Below are 21,754 nucleotides of genomic sequence, written 5' to 3' on the forward strand. Positions count from 1 at the left end.
AACACCGGTTTTCCTTGAAGCAGAGGTTCTGCCTGGCTTAGAGCATTGTAGATTGCTCTTAGTTCCAGAATGTTTATGTGAAGAGACGTTTCCAGGCTCGACCACACGCCCTGGAAGTTTCTTCCTTGTGTGACTGCTCCCCAGCCCCTCAGGCTGGCGTCCGTGGTCACCAGGATCCAATCCTGTATGCCGAATCTGCGGCCCTCCAATAGATGAGCACTCTGCAACCACCACAGAAGAGATACCCTTGTCCTTGGAGACAGGGTTATCCGCTGGTGCATCTGAAGATGCGACCCTGACCATTTGTCCAACAGATCCCTCTGGAAAATTCTTGCGTGGAATCTGCCGAATGGAATTGCTTCGTAAGAAGCCACCATTTTTCCCAGGACTCTTGTGCATTGATGTACAGACACCTTTCCTGGTTTTAGGAGGTTCCTGACAAGCTCGGATAACTCCTTGGCTTTTTCCTCCGGGAGAAAAACCTTTTTCTGAACCGTGTCCAGAATCATCCCTAGGAACAGCAGACGTGTTGTCGGAATTAACTGGGATTTTGGAATATTCAGAATCCACCCGTGCTGTTTTAGCACTTCTTGAGACAGTGCTAATCCCATCTCTAGCTGTTCTCTGGACCTTGCCCTTATTAGGAGATCGTCCAAGTATGGGATAATTAATACGCCTTTTCTTCGAAGAAGAATCATCATCTCGGCCATTACCTTGGTAAAGACCCGAGGTGCCGTGGACAATCCGAACGGCAGCGTCTGAAACTGATAGTGACAGTTCTGTACGACGAACCTGAGGTACCCCTGGTGTGAGGGGTAAATTGGAACGTGGAGATACGCATCCTTGATGTCCAAGGATACCATAAAGTCCCCTTCTTCCAGGTTCGCTATCACTGCTCTGAGTGACTCCATCTTGAACTTGAACTTCTTTATGTACAGGTTCAAGGATTTCAGATTTAGAATAGGTCTTACCGAGCCATCCGGCTTCGGTACCACAAATAGAGTGGAATAATACCCCTTTCCTTGTTGTAAAAGGGGTACCTTGACTATCACCTGCTGAGAGTACAGCTTGTGAATGGCTTCCAAGACCGTCACCCTGTCGGAGGGGGACGTTGGTAAAGCAGACTTCAGGAAACGGCGAGGTGGATCCGTCTCTAGTTCCAACCTGTACCCCTGAGATATTATCTGCAGGATCCAGGGATCTACCTGCGAGTGAGCCCACTGCGCGCTGAAATTCTTGAGACGACCCCCCACCGCCCCCGAGTCCGCTTGAGAAGCCCCAGCGTCATGCTGAGGCTTTTGTAGAAGCGGGGGAGGGCTTCTGTTCCTGGGAAGGAGCTGCCTGTTGCTGTCTCTTCCCCCTTCCTCTGCCTCGTGGCAGATATGAATATCCCTTTGCTCTCTTGTTTTTAAAGGAACGAAAGGGCTGCGGTTGAAAAGTCGGTGTCTTTTTCTGTTGGGGAGTGACTTGAGGTAAAAAGGTGGATTTCCCGGCTGTAGCCGTGGCCACCAAATCCGATAGACCGACACCAAATAACTCCTCCCCTTTATACGGCAAAACTTCCATATGTCGTTTTGAGTCCGCATCGCCTGACCACTGTCGCGTCCATAAACTTCTTCTAGCCGAAATGGACATAGCACTTACCCGTGATGCCGGGTGGTCTTCTGTTTGCCGGCGGTCGGGCTCCCGGCGCTCAGTATACCGGCGCCGGGAGCCCGACAGCCGGCATACCGACACTTATTTTCCCTCGTGGGGGTCCACGACCCCCATAGAGGGAGAATAAAATAGTGTGGCGCGCGTAGCGCGCCACCGTGCCCGTAGCGTGGCGAGCGCAGCGAGCCCGCAAGGGGCTCATTTGCGCTCGCCAAGCTGTCGGTAAGCCGGCGGTCGGGCTCCCGGCGCCGGGATGCTGGTCGCCGGGAGCCCGACCGCCGGCCAGCCGTAGTGAACCCGTGATGCCAGTGTGCAGATATCCCTCTGTGCATCACGCATATAAAGAAATGCATCCTTTATTTGCTCTAAAGACAGTAAAACATTGTCCCTATCCAGGGTATCAATATTTTCAATCAGGGACTCTGACCAAGCTACCCCAGCACTGCACATCCAGGCTGTCGCTATAGCTGGTCGTAGTATTACACCTGTATGTGTGTATATACTTTTTTGGATATTTTCCATCCTCCTATCTGCTGGATCTTTAAGTGCGGCCGTCTCAGGAGAGGGTAACGCCACTTGTTTTGATAAGCGTGTGAGCGCCTTGTCCACCCTAGGAGGTGTTTCCCAGCGCGCCCTAACCTCTGGCGGGAAAGGGTATAAAGCCAATAACTTCTTTGAAATTAGCATTTTTTTATCGGGGGCAACCCACGCTTCATCACACACCTCATTTAATTCTTCTGATTCAGGAAAAACTATAGGTAGTTTTTTCACACCCCACATAATACCCTGTTTAGTGGTACCTGTAGTATCAGCTATATGTAACGCCTCCTTCATTGCCAAAATCATATAACGTGTGGCCCTACTGGAAAATACGGTTGATTCGTCACCGTCACCACTAGAATCAGTGCCTGTGTCTGGGTCTGTGTCGACCGACTGAGGCAAAGGGCGTTTTACAGCCCCTGACGGTGTCTGAGGCGCCTGGACAGGCACTAATTGATTGTCCGGCCGTCTCATGTCGTCAAACGACTGCTTTAGCGTGTTGACACTATCCCGTAATTCCATAAATAAAGGCATCCATTCTGGTGTCGACCCCCTAGGAGGTGACATCCCCATATTTGGCAATTGCTCCGCCTCCACACCAATATCGTCCTCATACATGTCGACACACACGTACCGACACACAGCAGACACACAGGGAATGCTCTTAACGAAGACAGGACCCCACTAGCCCTTTGGGGAGACAGAGGGAGAGTTTGCCAGCACACACCAAAAGCGCTATATATGACAGGGATAGCCTTATAATAAGTGCTCCCTGTATAGCTGCTTTAATAATATATTTTTGCCACAATTTTGCCCCCCCCTCTCTTTTTTACCCTGTTTCTGTAGTGCAGTGCAGGGGAGAGCCTGGGAGCCGTCCTGACCAGCGGAGCTGTGTAAGGAAAATGGCGCTGTGTGCTGAGGAGATAGGCCCCGCCCCTTTTCCGGCGGGCTCGTCTCCCGCTCTTTAGTGGATTCTGGCAGGGGTTAAATATCTCCATATAGCCCCCGGAGGCTATATGTGAGGTATTTTTAGCCAAATTAGGTTTTCATTTGCCTCCCAGGGCGCCCCCCTCCCAGCGCCCTGCACCCTCAGTGACTGCCGTGTGAAGTGTGCTGAGAGGAAAATGGCGCACAGCTGCAGTGCTGTGCGCTACCTTTAGAAGACTGAGGAGTCTTCTGCCGCCGATTCTGGACCTCTTCTCGTTTCAGCATCTGCAAGGGGGCCGGCGGCGAGGCTCCGGTGACCATCCAGGCTGTACCTGTGATCGTCCCTCTGGAGCTAATGTCCAGTAGCCAAGAAGCCAATCCATCCTGCACACAGGTGAGTTCACTTCTTCTCCCCTAAGTCCCTCGTTGCAGTGATCCTGTTGCCAGCAGGACTCACTGTAAAATAAAAAAACTAAGCTAAACTTTTCTAAGCAGCTCTTTAGGAGAGCCACCTAGATTGCACCCTTCTCGGCCGGGCACAAAAATCTAACTGAGGCTTGGAGGAGGGTCATAGGGGGAGGAGCCAGTACACACCACCTGATCGTAAAGCTTTACTTTTTGTGCCCTGTCTCCTGCGGAGCCGCTATTCCCCATGGTCCTTTCAGGAACCCCAGCATCCACTACGGACTCCGAGAAATAGAATTATCGGTAAGTAAATTCTTATTTTTTCTAGCGAGAATTGTTACTTTCTTCTGCTATTTTCTGATCTGTTATGGATTGTATGTGTTAATTGGAAGGCGTTTTCCATTATGTTTCTAATGCTCAGCTTCCCAGAATGTTAGACGCACAAGGAGGATGATCTGGGCAGCGAGGTCGGAGTGCATTGGTAAATGTTACAGTTTTAACCCCTTCACATGAACGTTTTCAGAGGTTTTTCCCCCGTGCCACTTTCAGGATGGGATATGCTGTCACGAAAATGCTATAAAATCAAAATACATAATCATGGAGGCTGCTACAATAACTTTGTACCATGCGCAGTGAAATTAAGCCAAACAGGTAAACATGCCATTAGAATAAATGCAGAGGCCCTATTCTGGGGACCATATATTGGAGGTTCCAGTACACATTACAGCTTGCTCACATGCAGTAATTCAGTGGGCTGCTGTCTTTCACTCGCTCTCCCCCCTAGTGAGGCAATTCTGTCTCTTCTCATTGGTTAAGCCTGCAGACTCCTGGTTCTCCGTGTAGTCTGGCAGAATAGGCAGCCCATGCAGAGGTAGTTATGAGGAAGTGATTTGAACTCCTTGGCTGCTTTTTGCTTTGGGTAGAGCGCTATGTTCTGTTACCTTCTGTGTACAGGCCATCTTTTCTAGAGTTTCCGCAATAACTGTTTTATACATGCGGTTTCCTTTTGTCATTTACTCTGTTAATATATGTATATGCATTTTGTTTTCCAGGCCGTGGTAGGAGAAGAGTGTGTGGGTGCCATTGTCTGCAAGCTGGATATGCACAAAAAGATGTTCCGAAGAGGTTATATAGCCATGTTAGCAGTGGATTCCAAGTACAGAAGAAAGGGCATTGGTAGGCTATTTGTGGGGTGATTCCTGTATAGTTTCCCACTTACACTTGGAGTGTCTGCAGCATATATGGCTAATGTAAGGGAGCGGAGGATTATGAACAGCGCTGCTTGTGCAGTCATATACTGTACCCATGCATGTTGTAAAGGATGATGCAGAAACTCCTTTTTTGTCGATTGTTTTTGAGACAATAACCTTTTTATATAATCCGTTTTAACACTGATTTGTTTTGTACTCCTATATTGGGTTGTGCTTTATCATGTGTTAAAAACAGTGCATACTTTGCCAGTAGTAACCCCACTCCCACTACACTACCACTTTGTTACTGGGTAGTACGGCTCTAGACGCTGTTTTAGGGTTTAATAGTTTCATCACTTTCTTGCCATAGTCTTACCACTACCTGTTGAGCCATTGTTAACGACTTTCATGTGGCTTATATTACAAGCATTTTATACTTAAAGCGTACAACCTTTGACATGTAACAAATTGGTTATGGAAATTTAACTAAACACAGCCAAAAGGGTCTTACAGTGAATCAGAATAGACCACCTTAGTACAGGCCTTTCACAATCGCATAAGCCCTAGGAGGTCTCCCTCCACACTACAGATCACCTTCTCCCATACTCTTTAACTGCGTAACAGCCTCCATACATACAGTACTGTGTGCACTCGTATACTATTTTTGTGGCTTTTCTTACTTATGCTGTATGTGTTGTGCTTGGGTGACAATCCCATGTTCAAGATGAAAATAACCAGCTCCTATATTGCGAAGTGGAGTCTGGAATCTTTCCATTCTATTTTACATTCAGGCTTTCCATGACATTTTGAAGGACAGCCACCATGCATACTTTTCCTGCACATAAGCTCCTCCCAAGTGCTAGCATGTCATGTCTTCAGGTTCTCCCATTGTCAGAACATGTGATAATTAGCAAATGGTGTTTAATTTACATGTACAATCGAGTCAACATTGTATGTCCTATAGAGCGTTCAAGAGGCAGATTCAATTAGATGCCAGTGCGCTCTCTAGTAATCTGCCCCTAAGCTTTTTACATGCAACGGTTATTAAACAGACGTCAGGATGTGACCATGGGAAGCAGCATCAGGCGTTACCAACCCGTAGCTCACCAGCTGTTGTGGAATTGGATATCCCAGGACGCTGTGCCGTAGTTTTAGCATTCTCTAATAGAAAAACTGTGACACGGTATGCTGGGACATGTAGTTTCACGACCGCTGGAGAGCCACAAGTTGGGCAGGCCTGCATTATATTAACCACTTGCCTGGCTGCGACCATGCCTGCAAGTGCTCTATCTGACCTGGGAGCACAGGATGCGACCAGTCAGATAGAGAGTGTTAGCAGCGGCTGGGAAGGGAAACTTCCCTCCGCTGCTGCTGTCAGAGGGACCGGACGGTCCCTCTGCCTCCCTGCACTCTCCCCTACTGATTGCCGTGCTGTTGTTCACTGCCATAAGGTGGAGTGATGGAGTTTACTGCAATGTAACCTAGCCAGGTCATACCCCGGGGCAATGAAAATAAGTGCAAAAGCAAACGCTATGTATTAGTAATTACTGCAGGAGGGCTTTGTACAAGAAAATAAAGCTTTCTAATAGCCTGTGTAAGAAGCTGTTGCAGACGGTTGTCAGTCTTGCGGTTTTAAGTTATTGGAGGAATGTTAAGGGGGGTACTCACGGAGAGATTGCTTAGATTTTAAGAACAGATCACTCGTGTGTAGCCCCCTCAGCGATAGCGATGCGCGGCCCCGCACATCGCTATCACCAGTGCTAAATTGGCCTGCTGGGTGAAATGAGCGGCCCCCCATCCTCCCCCGCATCGCTCAGCACACATCTCTCCCGTGTATATAGCCTTTTAGAAGTAAGTAATGTTGATTTTATGATCGCCACTTCAGTAAATGGACTGAAAAAATTGTGGTAGCATTTTTGTAGTTTTTTTTTTTTTCTTCTGTTAAATGAAAGGGTCAATGTTCATATTTTATAATACCGCTACCTCTTGTTAATCTTCATTAGATTCTCTTAAGATTGTTTACACGACTAAATATTCTTTCCATCTAAATTGCAGGTACAAATTTGGTGAAGAAAGCTATTTATGCCATGGTTGAAGGGGATTGTGATGAGGTAAGAATTTCACAATTCACTGTAGCGCTTTGTTCGTTTTGCCAGGATAAAAGAATTATGAAATATATATTTTTAGTGCACAGAAGGATTTGTTTACCATAGTTGAGTGAAATATCCGTTAAATTCTATGTGTTATTGTACTTTTATAGACCCATTCACATGAGAAGATATGTCTACACTATCTCTAGATATTTATTTTCACCGTGGCTGGGTTTATACAGTAGGATTGGTTGTCAGTGGTATCCAGTCTCTGTAAGAGCGTCATCATACATCTTTACTGCAGTCGTGCCAAGCAGCCCCTCTTGGCACACCAGGTGACGTGAGAATCTTCTAGCGTAGGGCTTCTTTTTTGCAGAAAACAGCAGACTGTTAATAAATTTGATATGACGCTTGTAGATCTGTCTGTGAGTTCTCTAATCTGTACCCAAAGTGCAAATCTCCTCCCAACTCTAACACTTTCAGTTAGTCACTAACTATCAGGGTGATGCAAGAGAGCAGTAGTGATGTCACGTTTTACACTATCAATTAAAAACGTTGTAATAAAATACTGAGGTATAATTTGCATCTTATGTAACAAGGCAGTAGTTGGCACACGTCTTTGGCCCTTGAAGCATTCAATGTATTTTAAAAACTGATGACCATTCTACTGGTTATATACAGTACAGTCAGGTGCTCAAAAACTTGTATATTGGCATGTGATAATCTAAAGAAAACCCTGAACCCTTGGCATGTAGACCTGATGTACATCTTGGCGTAGCAGGATATAGTGGGAATTTTGTCCTTTCACCGTTATATATTATTATAGAATTTGTTTCAGGGACAGACATTGTCAGGAGCGAATAGCATAAGAGGGTAATGAGACTGCACTGTATACTGCCATACGGATGAAGAAAATGAATATCTTTAAAACATGAATTAGGGCACATTTAGAAATAAATATTTATTAAAAGTACAGATTATGAGTTTTCATTATAATAAACTATTAAGAACTTTCACAAGAACTGATGGAGTACGGCACTGTTTCAGCGGTATAGAAAGCATTGTATATGGCCAGAAATATTGAATATGCCCATCTTAAATAAAGCTAAATCTTCAACATTAGAACTTGTCAGCATTGCAGCATTTACAACTTGCAGCCCTCGAGCAGTGAATGAATTACTTACGGTCTTGTTTTAAAACAGGTTGTCCTGGAAACAGAAATCACAAACAAGTCTGCTTTGAAACTTTATGAAAACCTTGGCTTTGTGCGAGATAAACGCCTGTTCAGATACTATTTAAATGGAGTTGATGCACTGCGTCTTAAACTGTGGTTGCGTTAAGACAAGATGGTCGCACCGAGGAACAAATCCCCATTCGATGCTTGTTCAGGATCTCACTTCCATGCAGCTCTCCAATCAGTATCCCATTGCGTGTCGCACTATTTGTTGCACTATGGCATGGCGCGTATGTCCTGAATTCAAACGGATTCTTTCCTTGACATCAAGAAGACTTATTTGGTACCGGAGAGATGTGCCAGTTGCTAGCCAAGACCTATTCATTCATTTGCAAATCTACTGACTGTTTGTTATATTGAAAAAAAAAGATGGGGGAAAAAAAATATGAACATTTTATCAGAAAATGTGAGCGCTATAATCTTTGGTTCTCTGGGGAGGGGGGTGGGGTGGAATTACAGCAGCCAATGACAATTGTGAAATTCTGTACCTGTGCTAACATTACTACAAATCTTGCCATAGTTTTCTGAGGAAGGCATAAACTAAATTTTTTATTTTCTCTATATTGAATTTTCCATTCTTAAATCTTGGTACCTCAGTGAATAGTAAATTTAAAGAAAGAAAAGTGTTTTTTTTTGTTTTGTTTTTTTTGTTTATTTTTTAGGGTGGGCTGTATTAAGAAAGGAACAGTATTTGCGTTTGCCAGTGCCTGTACAAATAAGTATGTTTGTCTAGTAAAATGCATGCTTTCCTTTTATACCCCTTTCCATTGTATCATGAAAGGAAGTTCATCTGTGTTTTTATTTAAAATTCTGAAAGTAAATTATTTCAAATGGGCTTTATATATATATATATATATATATATAATTTTTTTTGTAATTGACACTTTTCTAGTTCTTATTGCATTTAATGGTGTAAGCTATCAAGGGAATTTAAACGAATCATTCAGCTGCTAAAAAAAAAAAAAAAAAGTAAACAATACTATTGAATCTATGCTGGTTCTGGATGCACTTTTCTTTAGGAGCTTGGGATTTTAAATAAATTATTGTAAATTGGTATGGTTTTATTTAAAATGGATGTAGCTCTAAAGAACCGCTCTAGTATATATATATCCTTATTTTTTAATAAATTTCTTTTCTTGATTTGACTTGCGCTTTCAGCTACATGTTCTAAATTTTATTTAACTCCTCCATAGTACTTGACCTAGGAAATAAATAAAAATATAATATAATGCAGCTAAATGTATTTAATTTTACCATAGAGGGGGGATAACTTTACAGATACAGGGTTTATAGTAGGTTTGCATGAACAAATATTTACATAATTGTCACATTTTTACATTTGTCCATTTTTTTTTTCCCTAATTTTTTTTTTTTCGTAGTAAGAGTATTTTGATTTTTCCATATCGATTCTTCATCGTAAGAAAGAAAAGTATTTGTAGAATCCCTGCTGTTAATCTCTAGATTTATATTGGCCTTACTGCTGTATTACAGGTTTTTTGTTTTATGTGGTTAGCGTTAAAACCACTTCCCGATAACCGTTTTTCATTTTATTTGTGGTATTTAAATGTCTAAGACAAAACTGTTCCATACAATTATTATTTCAGCTGTAATACTAGCGAGCAATGATCAGGTCTGCTTACGTGGAGCTTATTTTGGTCTACAATAATTACTCATCTATTTCATTGGTTAGTCAACACAAAGGGGCAGATTCAATTAGCTGCTGGACTTACTGATCGGCTGCAGCTCTGCCTGGAACTATTCAGTTACTGTCACTACCCTGCGTGGTAAGCCTCAGAGGGTCAACTTAATGCAGATTTATTTTTTTTACGTAGCCTCAGGAGCTGCAAGAAAATAAATCGGCATTAAGTGCACCATCTGGTGCTTACCGTGTGGGGTAACTCTAAAGCTTCGGGCATTTAACTCGGGAGCTATGGGTTAACACACGTAAAAAAAATGTAACGTTTTTGGATAGCTCCCATGTTAAACCTGGAGCTGCAGCTATGCTGTAAGTCCTGCATGCAGGTAATTGAATCTCCCCCATAAAATGCATTTTTTTTCAGTCTTGTATTCTGCACATTTGTCTCTAATTTTCTGCAGTGTTTATAATCCATATTAAATAAGAGAGGTCTCCAGGGTATGTTTGACATCAAAAGGGTGTGTGTTTTTTTTTTTTTTTTTTCTTCTGCTTTTTGTCCTGATTTCGTTGACCTGTCTCCAAACTAAGTTTGTATTATACGTTAGTGTTCTGATTAAATCCTGAAAACCAGTTAATTTCACACCTTGCTGAAAGAGTACAGTCACTGTAGTCACTATTCAGTACACATCTGCATACTTGGTAATACTGTAATGTCATTACATTTTAAGACTTGTGGTGACTCGCTGCACTTGAAATGCGTTAGGAAACTGGTCTGCAAAATATCATTTGTTTATCTCAATGTTGGACTGATAACTCGATTACACGATGTTGTGTTCTTTTCATCTGCCTTAATCCTTTTCAGTGCTGAATGACCACAAAGCGTCATGGAGCTCCTTTCAAGCACTGATGATTGGTTGATGACTTTAGTGCTATCGGAGGCTGCAGAACGCCGCGTCGCAATGTTTTACATGCCATATTTAGCACTGAAGCTTTAGATGAAACTTTAATTGGGGTTGTTAAATGTGTGAGCTGTAAAATAAAAATGGTTCTGTTTATGTATTGTGCTCTACATAAGCTTTATGTTCTGTGCTTGTTTTTTTGCTGTACACAGACCAAAATGTACAATAGCTACAACAATAACGTTGTTGTGACTCAACAATACTAACAACTGCAAATGGCTTTAACCACTTTTTTGGCATGGTTGCATCAGATGCGACCACACCAGCAAGTGCTTTATCTGACCTGGTCGCACAGGATGCGACGAGTCAGGTAGCATGTGCAGTTGCAGGGAAACATCCCTCTGCTGCCGCTCTCAGAAGGTCCGTGGGGTCCTTCTGCCTTCCCGTTCCCTCCCGCACCCTCCCCTCAGCACAGCAGGAGTCCCCAGACAATGGCAGCCGCTGGGGAAGTGTAAATTAACCCACCCACGCCCCCACCGTGTACCTGGCGGCTGTCAAAATGAAAGTCTCAATGTTTCCGATGGTGTCGACCGATGTTTTGTTTAAAGATTTTTTTTTTTTTTTTTTTTTTAGTAAAAATCATTTTGGATAAGATTAAACACGTTCTACACCTAATTTACTAAGAATTTTCTGTTAAGTGGTTAAAGAAAAACTACAGGTGCACGGATCACATGAGCATATTGCATTATTACAGCCGTAAAAAGTGACCATATTGGGTCTACGCAGCATTCTAGTAGTCTGCACCAATTATGGCTGCTCATAGATTTCCTTACATAAGCAGGCAGCAGCTGGTCCTAGTTTCTTAGTTTAGAAACTAGGACTGAAAGAGCTTTCGGGTACAAAAGTCTCAGACACAGATTATAGTACACTGCTCTTACCCCTTAGTGCACTATACACACAAATACACTGCACTCTCCTTTCCTAGTAATGGGGTGTACACCTGCACTCCATTCCCAGGTTGGGGTGCAGTGGCCTGTGACCACACTGCTTAAATAGAAAAACAGAGCTCATCACGAACTATAGTATATATTATATATTTTTCTTACTGTATGGCAGCCCCACTATGGGTTAATGACCCATTCTCCCACTGTAGACAGGTTTTTCTTGTAGGTCCCGCCCACCTTGGGGACATAACTGCTCCCCTCCTCTTCCTCCCTGTCTTTTTTTTTTTTTTTCCCCTGTCTCCTAGGTTAGACAGTGGTAGGTTTTGTTATTTTCAGATAGGTCTTACCTCTGCGGAGCCGTGCTTTTGCTTGGGGTCAGGTTTCCTGGATGGGGCATGAGCTGGCAGTCACTGCCATGAGTTCTTATTTCCTGGTGATCACGTCTTTGACAGAAGAGGCGGTGAGCGGGCGGTCAGTTGCCGGGAGCTCACGGCGCCAGTGCGACTGGGAAGGTCACATGTGCGGCCAGTAGGGGGTTTGAGCCGGCGGTCACTGCATAGCTTTCCCATGTGGCCACGGCTGTCAGTTGCCGGGAGCTCACAGCGCCAGCGTGACTTCCGGGTTAGGTCGAATGATCCGGAGGTTGGATCACGGAAGTCGATGCGGCGTCCCACTGCACCTGTGCCCAGCCGAAGGGTCAAAGGGCTTTAAAATGTTGCTGCACACCGGCGTGGGGCAGCTCAGTATTGGCATTTGTGCAGTTTGGCAAGCACGATGGATGAGCCTTCTCCCCAAAAACCTGTGAAAGTCCAGCCGATATAAGTCCTCATGGAGGGCTGGTTATGTTCATTTCTTGGAGTTTAGTTAGGTTAGTAATTAGGTCTTAAATGTATTGCAGTGTGTCTGATCCATCTAAGAAGAAGCTTTACAAGAAAAATAATTTCTCGAGAAAATGTCCTTCATGTGATCAGCCATTTACAGGGAGTCAGGAAAACAGCCTGTGCAGTGATTGTGTTAAGAAGGCTACACCTCCAGTTAAATCATCTGATCAGTTTGTTGAGCTTATGGAATGGATGAAGAAGTCTTTTGCGTCCAAGAAAGAATTTATGCAGGCATTCAAGAGATCTAGATCTCAGTCCAGCTTGGATTATGAGTATGAAGTGTTATCCCCAGATTTTCTCCCACAAGAGGATTATGACGAGTTTTCTAATGCAGATTCAGGAGTGACAGATCTTTAAACACTGAACTGGTTGATGCTATGTTGAAAAATAATTTTACCAGACCATGAAGTATAAGGAAACATTTCAGGAAAATGAACAAGATTTGCTGCTTGAGGATAGGACCAGAAAAGCTAGGTCTCTTCCTGTGCATAAAGTGGTGAAAGACATTGTTCGTAAAGAATGGCAGCAATTGGATAAAGGGATTAGTAGTTTCAAGAGGATTAACTGTATGTATTACATTAATGACGAGGAATTCATTACCTGATGTAATATTCCTAAAGTGGACGCAGCAGTTGCAGAAGTGACAATTACAATACCATTAAAGACTGGTGCTATATTGAAAGATTCAATGGATAAAAAGATGGAGAATGCTTTAAAGAAGTTGCACATTTCTCCAGCAGGGTCCACAGGATAACAATGGGATATGATGAAGTGACAGCGGATTTGCACCAATCTGTTAAAGCTTTCCGGTCTCCCAGCATGCAATGGGCCCGTCCATATATCCTCACCTCCTGGCTCAGGCAAATCAGTTTTTTGTTTGGTGTGGCAGGAGCTGGACCATGGTCAGAGGGCCGCTGGTTTTTAGCAGCCCTAAGCTTTCTTATTTTATTTTTATAGTCTTACTATTTTTCTGAGCAATCTTGCTAAACAGCGTCTTCTACGTACCTTAAAGAGTCTCTCCAACAACTCTCCGCCGGGTTGCGACAACGCTTACCCACGAGTACAGTGCTGTTTCGGCGGGCGTCTGTCGGATATACTAGCAGGTCCAGCGGACGCTATCAGGCTGTGCCCGGAACACGGGGAGAAGGTAAGGCATCGGTTCTGCTTAGAAAGGGAATACGGACACAGGCGCACTGTTTTGGGAGGAGACTACCAAACAGTCGCTGATGCGGCTGCGACCTTGGGTGCACCAGCGCTAGGCCTTAGGGATCATAGGCTCCAGGAATAGTATGAGGCCGTGATCCCTAGGGTTGATGTCAGCAGTGGGGAAGTCAGACGCTCTCCTAGTCGCCCTTCCCTCCGGTTCATGACCAGTTTCCTCCGAGTCTCCCGCCATGAACAGTTTCCGCTTCCGTCTCAGACACTGTACATGAAGGGAACCCAGTCGCAGCATAGGCGTCTGTGTGACTGGTGCGTCTGTGTTCACTATAGGTTCGTGGAGCGGCAGTGTACACTAGTAGCGTCTGGATCCATTCAGCGTTCACTAAAGGAATTGATTGGTCCTGGAAGCGAGGGCAGTCTCCATGTATCCCACTCTGAGTACGGGTAATAGAGCACTAAGTCTCTACCTTTTGAATAGTTAGATAAGTGCCTATTGCATATGAGTCTGTATGCATTTACTGTTGTTCCTTTCGCAATGCGTCTGAATATGGTAGATCTGTTTAAACAAGATTCAGTAATATGTTCTCCTACATACTTGAAATGTAGTTGATGATGTGCTCATATTGCTTATTATACTAATGTATAACGTGACTGACTGCTAGTGTGATTGTTGACTTTACTATATTCTGTTAGTTTTGTTCTATTCCGATCTTCAATGCTGGTGCATGGGTAGGGTCGGATTGTATGTCACTTTAAAAAGCTTAAAGTGATTACAGTCACCAATTTGTGTAGTACACTGTGGAAGTGTTGATTTATTTATCATGTTTAAGAGCGGCAAAGGTGAGGAAGATACACTCACAGCAACACCAACACTCATATCATGTTTGTCTTGCTAAGCTGTGTTATTCTCTCAGGATCTGGTTCAGGATGAATTGTGTGCAAATTGTTTTAGCTTTCACCAGATCCACCTTGGGCTATGTTTGCACAGACTTTATCCAGTATGGCTGAAAGGATAATTCCTCCAAACTCCTGTACCGGGTATAGGTTATACGATTTAACCCTTACATGCAGCTTCCCACCTGTGGTGTATCACTTCCAGCAGCTGCCTCAAAAGAAACATGCTGATAATCCGGTGGTAAGTAAATCTTCATCCTCACAAGCTACACATGGTTCAGATGAGGATTCATTGGAGGATGAAAGGTCAATTAATTCTACTTCGGCATACGAAGAGGAGGAAGGTCTCAGCCCAGTGGATATAGCTGAGTTAATTAAAGCAATGATAGTCATTCTATCCTTAGAGAATTCAGCGGAGCCTGTGTTAAAAACAAAGGCACCTGTGTTTAAATGTCCCAAAACAGTTAAGACTAAGTTTCCAGGGCCAGATCAGCTGACAGAAATTATGGAAGAGGCTTGAACTACGCCTAATAAGTTTAGAATTCCTAAGAAATGGAATTCCAATTATCCTCTTCCAGCTGGGGATTGTTTAAAAAGGGAGGTGTCTACTTCGCATGTGATTCGATTAGTGCGAAAATCTAAATTACCTTTGCCTTCAACATCATTAGATGATGTCATGGATAGGAGAGTGGATGGTTTTCTAAAAACCATTTTTTCCCCCTGTCTGGGACAGTCATAAAGCCAGCCATGGCTTCAGCTTGGATGGCAAAGGCAGTGGCTGTCTGGGCTGATGCATTGGAGGGGGATTTTTCAATAGCATCTAGAGAGCAAAAATCCCATATAGCACATATGAAACAGGCTGCAATGTTCTTGGTTGAAGCAGCATTGGATATGGGTACTATTGCCTCCAGGGCATCAGCTTCAACAGTAGCTGCTCGTAGTGCAGCTTGGCTATGTACGTGGAAAGCTGATTCAGAATCTAAGGAGGTTTTGGAAACTTTGCCCTTTTCTGGAGCTATTCTTTTTGGTAGAGAATTGACATATTTTGGAGTCAAAAGCAGACTCCAAGAAAGTAAAGTTTCCTTCCACATACAATTTCAAACATAAAGTTCTGGCTTTTCATCCCTTTCGGTCTAAAGGAAAAGCTAAAGGTAAAAGTGATAGCAGGCAGTCCGAATACAAGTCTGGTAAAACTAAAAAGCATTGGACTACCAGAGGACCGGTTGGTAAAACAGATAAGCCATCAGCCTGATGGTGTGGGCCTCCACCTGGGGCCGTCTTCTTCAGTTTGTACAGATCTGGCATCAGTCTACAACAGATGCCTGTGTGCACCCTCCTCAAAGGTTTTTTTTGTACCAGCCCATCTTGGGTAGAGATGAAGGCCAGGGCTTTGCAAGAGGCAGTTCAGAAATTGCTTCAGTCAGGAGTAGTCATTCCAGTTCCTCCTGCACAACGAGGACAGGGGTTTTACTCCAACCTGTTTTTAGTTCAGAAGCCAAATGGGTCATTTCTGCCCATTATCAATCTCAAAATACTGAACAAATACATTTGGGTACCTCGGTTTCACATGGAGACTTTACGTTCCATCATTTTGGTCATGGAGCCAGGGGATTATATGGTATCCCTGTATATACAGGATGCTTACCTACATTTTCCTATAGCACTGTCCCTCCCATCCAGTGCTATCTCAGATTCGATATCCTCCAACAGCATTTGCAGTTCCAGGCCCTACCTTTCGGGTTAGCCACAGCCCCCAGAGTATTCACCAAGGTTATGGTGGTAATGGCAGCTTATCTCTGCCAGCATAGAATAAGAATTTTTCCATACCTCGACTATCTTTTAATCCTGGCGCAGTCGCAGGAATTGCTCCTATGTCATCTGCAACAGACAACAACGTGTCTGCAGAAGCACAGGTGGCTCATAAATTGGGCAAAATAGTCTCTGGATGACTCAGTTGGGGGCTGTACTGGATTCAAGTCCTCAGAGAGTAATGTTACCTCTGAACAAGATATCCAAAGTTCAGTCAAGGATTCAGGACTTGCTACGCAGTCAAAAGGTATCTATTCACGCAGCAATGCGTGTGATGGGTTTGATGGTGTCAACATTCGATATGGTGGAGTATGCACAATTCCACTCAAGGCCTCTGCAGCATCTGATTCTTACCACATGGAATGGGTTGCATCAGACTATAAAAACACAGTCTCTGGTTCTTACCATAGAAGTAAGAAGGTCAATAGCCTGGTGGCTACAGACATCCCATCTGGACAAGGGGAGACCCTTTTGGATATCAGATTGGGAAATTCTGATGCTAGATGCCAGTCTCCTGGGCTGGGGAGCAGTGTCAGGAGTTGTGTTTCCAGGGGCAATGGACCAAGGAAGAAGGGTGCCTGACAATAAATATATTGGATCTTCGGGTGATATACATGGCACTGATTCAGGCAGAGGACATTCTTCGGGGAAAACCAGTCCAGATCCGCTTGGACAATGCGACGGCAGTAGCGTATCTCAACCATTAGGGAGGAACTCGCAGCAATGAAAAAGGTAAGTCACATACTAAAGTGGGCAGAACTTCATCATCCAGCCTTGTCCACAGTGTTCGTTCCGGGAGTCCTAAACTGGGAAGCAGACTTTCTCAGTCGACACGCCATTCAGGCAAGCAAATGGGCTCTACACCCGGAGGTCTTTCAGACTCTAGTAGACAAATGGGGGTTGCCAGAGAGAGATCTCATGGCGTCCCGTCTGAACAACAAAGTGCCCGCATACGGGTCAAGAACAAAGGATCCCAGAGCAATCTTTGTGGATGCCTTGTTGGTGAGATGGGACTTTCATCTGGCTTATCAGTTTCCTCCGATCACCCTATTACCCAGGGTGGTGAGGAAAATAAAGCAAGCAAAGGGTGCCATGATTCTAATAGCTCCGGCTTGGCCCAGAAGACATTGGTACACAGATCTGCAGAGAATGTCGATGGATGCTCCATTTCTGCTCCCTCAACGTCCAGATCTACTGACGCAGGGTCCTTGCTATCACGAACATCTGAATCGGCTGTCTTTGCCGGCGTGGCTCTTGAAACCTCCTGAAGTCAAGAGGATTTTCACAACGGATAATTCAAACAATGCTCAGAGCAAGGAAACCCTCCTCAGCTCGTATTTATCACAGAATATGGCAAGCCTATATTCATTGGTGCAGTGAAAGAAATGTGGACCCGAAATCTTTCAGAGTTTCCAGGGTCTTAGCATTCCTTCAGGCAGGAATTGATAAAGGTTTGAAGGTGGCTTTCTTGAGAGTGCAAGTATCAACATTGACTGTATGGTTCCAAAAGAAAATTGCCAATTTACAGGATGTGCGTACTTTTTTCCAGGGAATGCTGCACATTCAACCTCCTTTTGTTCTGCCTACAGTACCGTGGGACTTATGTTTAGTCCTGAAAGCCCTTCAAATTGCCCCATTTGAACCACTTAATAAAGTGGATCTTAAATGGTTGACAGCTAAAGTGCTCTTTCTACTGACTATGGCATCAGCTAGAAGAGTATCAGATTTAGGGGCGCTGTCATGTCGTTCACCATTTCTGATGTTTTATCCAGATAAAGCAGTTCTCAGAACTAGGTCTGGGTATCTTCCTAAGGTGATGTCTAAATTTTACCTTAATGAAGAAATTGTAGTCCCGGTTTTTCAGGTATTGGGACATTCTGCGGGAGATGCATCGCTGGACGTGGTCTGTGCATTAAGGATCGACGTGGATCGTACCAGTTCCATCAGAAAGACAGATTCTCTCTTCATTCTCTACGGATTTCACAAGAGCGGATGGCCTGCTACTAAACAAACGCTGGGCAGTACAGGGGATCCCACTAGATCACCAGGGCATGGGTGAAGGTCAGGTTTTCTCTTAAAACCTTTTTGTATGTAGCCCATAGTACCAGGTGGTTTTGCCAGCAGAGGGGATAATGCTTAGACCTGGAGCCCCTCCCCTAGCCCCAGGGCGCCATTTCCAGTAAATGTTCCCGCCCTGGAGCTGCATATCTATCTCTCCCTCACTCCCTGTCCGTGTTTGGGCGCCATTTCTCAGCTACACTGTTCCTGGGACTGCTTGGGCAAATCCTCCTTTGTAAAGCCGCCTGGTTGTCAGCGCTGTGACTTTACATGACACTTAAGTATTCTACATGTCAATTAGTCAGTGTTAGTTAAGAAAGAGTGCATTTAGTCAGGGTTCTCTGGTACAAGTACCCTGTGATATACATCCAGTTCTTACTGTGCAGTGTTAAATCTATTGACTACATAGATATATATATATATATATATATACTGGTCCAGTGCAGTATTATTGTTAGTAATAACCTCTGCATTGTATAACTGTGACTATATGTGTGTGCATTAGCTTGCTGAATGGTTTCCATTTCGTGTCTCTCACTCAACTTGCTATCCCTATATTCTATAACCTGAGGGGGCTTGGTGCGTCAGGTGTTATAATTATATAGGATTTTCACAAGATATACCTTAATACGTATTTTTCTCTGTGATTTTAGTCACCATATCTCTCCTGTATCTCTGCTTGTGTTGACTACACTGTGCAGGGGTTTGGGCAAGAGGTATTGTGCTGTTGACAATTGTACTGTGTTACCTGATACTGCAAGTTATATCATGTCTGCTTCTGAAGGTAACGGTTCTGGGGCTGAACACACTGCCGGTGTTGCTGAAGCCACAGATTCCTATGAGGAGACTATAGCAGCTGTGGGCTCTGGTTCTGGGGGCTCCTTGCCCCCCCAGTGGGACTGTGGCAACGGGGGTACATAATGACCCACCGTGGGCTACTTTCTCCACGCTTCTACATACGCTAGTTACTAAACTAACACCCCCTATGGGACCTCCTATGCCGGTGCAACCGTATGTGGTCCCCGCAGCTAACCCGCCGTGGGCGGATAATTTATCTGCTCAATTGAAGAAGTTGAACCAGTCCTTGACTACTAAAAAGTCTGACCCTCGCTCGCCTAAGACCAAGGGGTCCTCTAAGCGAGCTCTTGTCGCCTCACAATCCACTGCTGTCACTGACACCTCGTCTGATGAAGATGGCGCTTACACTGACCCCACAGATTCTGACACAGATACTGCTGATGGGGAGGGTAGTTCACATGTGGATGTGCCTGATCTTTTGGAGGCTATTAAGTTGATTTTACAGATTACGGATGATCCCGAGCCATCCGTCCCTCCTAAGAAACCAGATCGGTTCAAGCGTCAGAAGGTGGTTAAACAAGTTTTCTCTTACGTCCTAGAGGATGCTGGGGACTCCGTAAGGACCATGGGGATAGACGGGCTCTGCAGGAGACATGGGCACTGAAAAGAGCTTTAGATATGGGAGTGCACTGGCTCCTCCCTCTATGCCCCTCCTCCAGACCTCAGCTTGATACTGTGCCCAGAGGAGACTGGGTGCATTAAAGGGAGCCCTGCTGGCAAAAGGCTCCCTGCATCGTGGGACTGGGGAGAGAGAAGCAGACCTACTTAAATGCTAGGCTCTGCTTCTTAGGCTACTGGACACCATTAGCTCCAGAGGGAGTCTGAACGCAGGTTTCCCCTCGCAGTTTGTCCCGGAGCCGCGCCGCCGTCCTCCTCACAGAGCCGGAAGATAGAAGCCGGGTGAGTATGAGAAGATTAAAGACTTCAGAGGCGGCAGAAGACTTCAGATCTTCTCTAAGGTAACCGCTGCGCGCCATTGCTCCCACACACAGCACACATGGCAGGCACTGATGGGTGAAGGGCGCAGGGGGGGCGCCCTGGGCAGCAATTTTAAACCTCTACGACTGGCCAAAATATATGTATAGGCTCTGCGGGCTGTATATAGGAAATCCCCTGCCAGTTTTTAAAGAAATCGAGCGGGACCGAAGCCTGCCGCTGAGGGGGTGGAGCTTGATCCCTCAGCACTCACCAGCGCCATTTTCTCCACAGCACACCGCTGAGAAGCTGGCTCCCCGGACTCTCCCCTGCTGAACACGGTGACAGAGGGTTTTAAAGAAGGGGGGGCACATAATTTGGCGCAGTGAATATATATATGTCACCACTTTTGAAGTAAGTGTCCTGTTGATCTCGTCGCACGGAGTGCCGCACCCGCTGTTGGTTTTATATATATATATATATATATATATAAGCACTATATCTATCTGGGAATTTTTTTTCCAGGGTCATTTGGCGCTGGGTGTGTGCTGGCATACTCTCTCTCTGTCTCTCCTAAGGGCCTTGTGGGGGAACTGTCTCCAGATTAGAGAATTCCCTGAGTGTGTGGGGTGTCTGAAGCGGAAGGCTCTTATAGGGAGGAGGTGGAACAAATGAGTGTGGTGTCTCCGTCGGTAACGCCGACACCTGACTGGTTGGATATGTGGAATGTTTTAAATGCAATTGTGAATTTATTACACAAAAGGTTGGACAAAGCAGAGTCCAGGGAATGTACAGGGAGTCAAGCCCTGCCTTTCACTATGTCGCAGGGACCTTCTGGGTCTCAAAAGTGCCCACTATCCCAAGTAGTGGACACTGATACCAACACGGATTCTGACTTCAGTGTCGACTACGATGATGCGAAGTTGCAGCCAAAATTGGCTAAAAGTATTCATTATATGATTTTCTCTAGCGTCCTAGTGGATGCTGGGGACTCCGTAAGGACCATGGGGAATAGACGGGCTCCGCAGGAGACACGGGCACTTCAAGAAAGAATTTAGATTCTGGTGTGCTCTGGCTCCTCCCTCTATGTCCCTCCTCCAGTTTGAATCTGCCCGGACGAGCTGGGTGCTGTTCAGTGAGCTCTCCTGAGCTTGCTGTAAGAAAGTATTTTGTTAGGTTTTTTATTTTCAGGGTGCTCTGCTGGCAACAGACTCCCTGCATCGTGGGACTGAGGGGAGAGAAGCAGCCCTACTCTCTGCAGATAGGTCCTGCTTCTTAGGCTACTGGACACCATTAGCTCCAGAGGGATCGTACACAGGATCTCACCCTCGTCGTCCGATCCCAGAGCCGCGCCGCCGTCCCCCTCGCAGAGCCGGAAGACAGATGCCGGGTGAGCATAAGAAGCAAGAAGACTTCAAAATCGGCGGCAGAAGACTCCAGTCTTCACTGAGGTAGCGCACAGCACTGCAGCTGTGCGCCATTGCTCCCCCCCCCCCCCACATACTCTGGTCACTGTAAGGGTGCAGGGCGCAGGGGGGGCGCCCTGGGCAGCAATTGGGACCTCCATGGCAAAAGTTTTGCATATATACAGTTGGGCACTGTATATATGTATGAGCCCCTGCCAAAAATTGTACATTGAAGCGGGACAGAAGCCCGCCGC

The 21,754-nt window shown here is 45.1% G+C and overlaps 1 protein-coding gene across 1 annotated transcript; it reads left to right on the forward strand.

Moving 5' to 3' along the window:
• The first annotated feature begins 3,934 nt into the window (after positions 1–3,934).
• Positions 3,935–10,749, forward strand: LOC134980941 (N-alpha-acetyltransferase 30). The gene is made up of 4 exons (XM_063947983.1): positions 3,935–4,006; positions 4,578–4,701; positions 6,771–6,826; positions 8,008–10,749. Exons 2-4 carry the CDS (start codon positions 4,626–4,628, stop codon positions 8,143–8,145), a joined length of 270 nt encoding a protein of 89 aa, XP_063804053.1. The 5' UTR covers positions 3,935–4,006; positions 4,578–4,625; the 3' UTR covers positions 8,146–10,749.
• Positions 10,750–21,754: the final 11,005 nt, after the last annotated feature.

Source organism: Pseudophryne corroboree, chromosome 12 (assembly GCF_028390025.1).
Source record: "Pseudophryne corroboree isolate aPseCor3 chromosome 12, aPseCor3.hap2, whole genome shotgun sequence".
Taxonomy (NCBI): Eukaryota; Metazoa; Chordata; class Amphibia; order Anura; family Myobatrachidae; genus Pseudophryne; species Pseudophryne corroboree.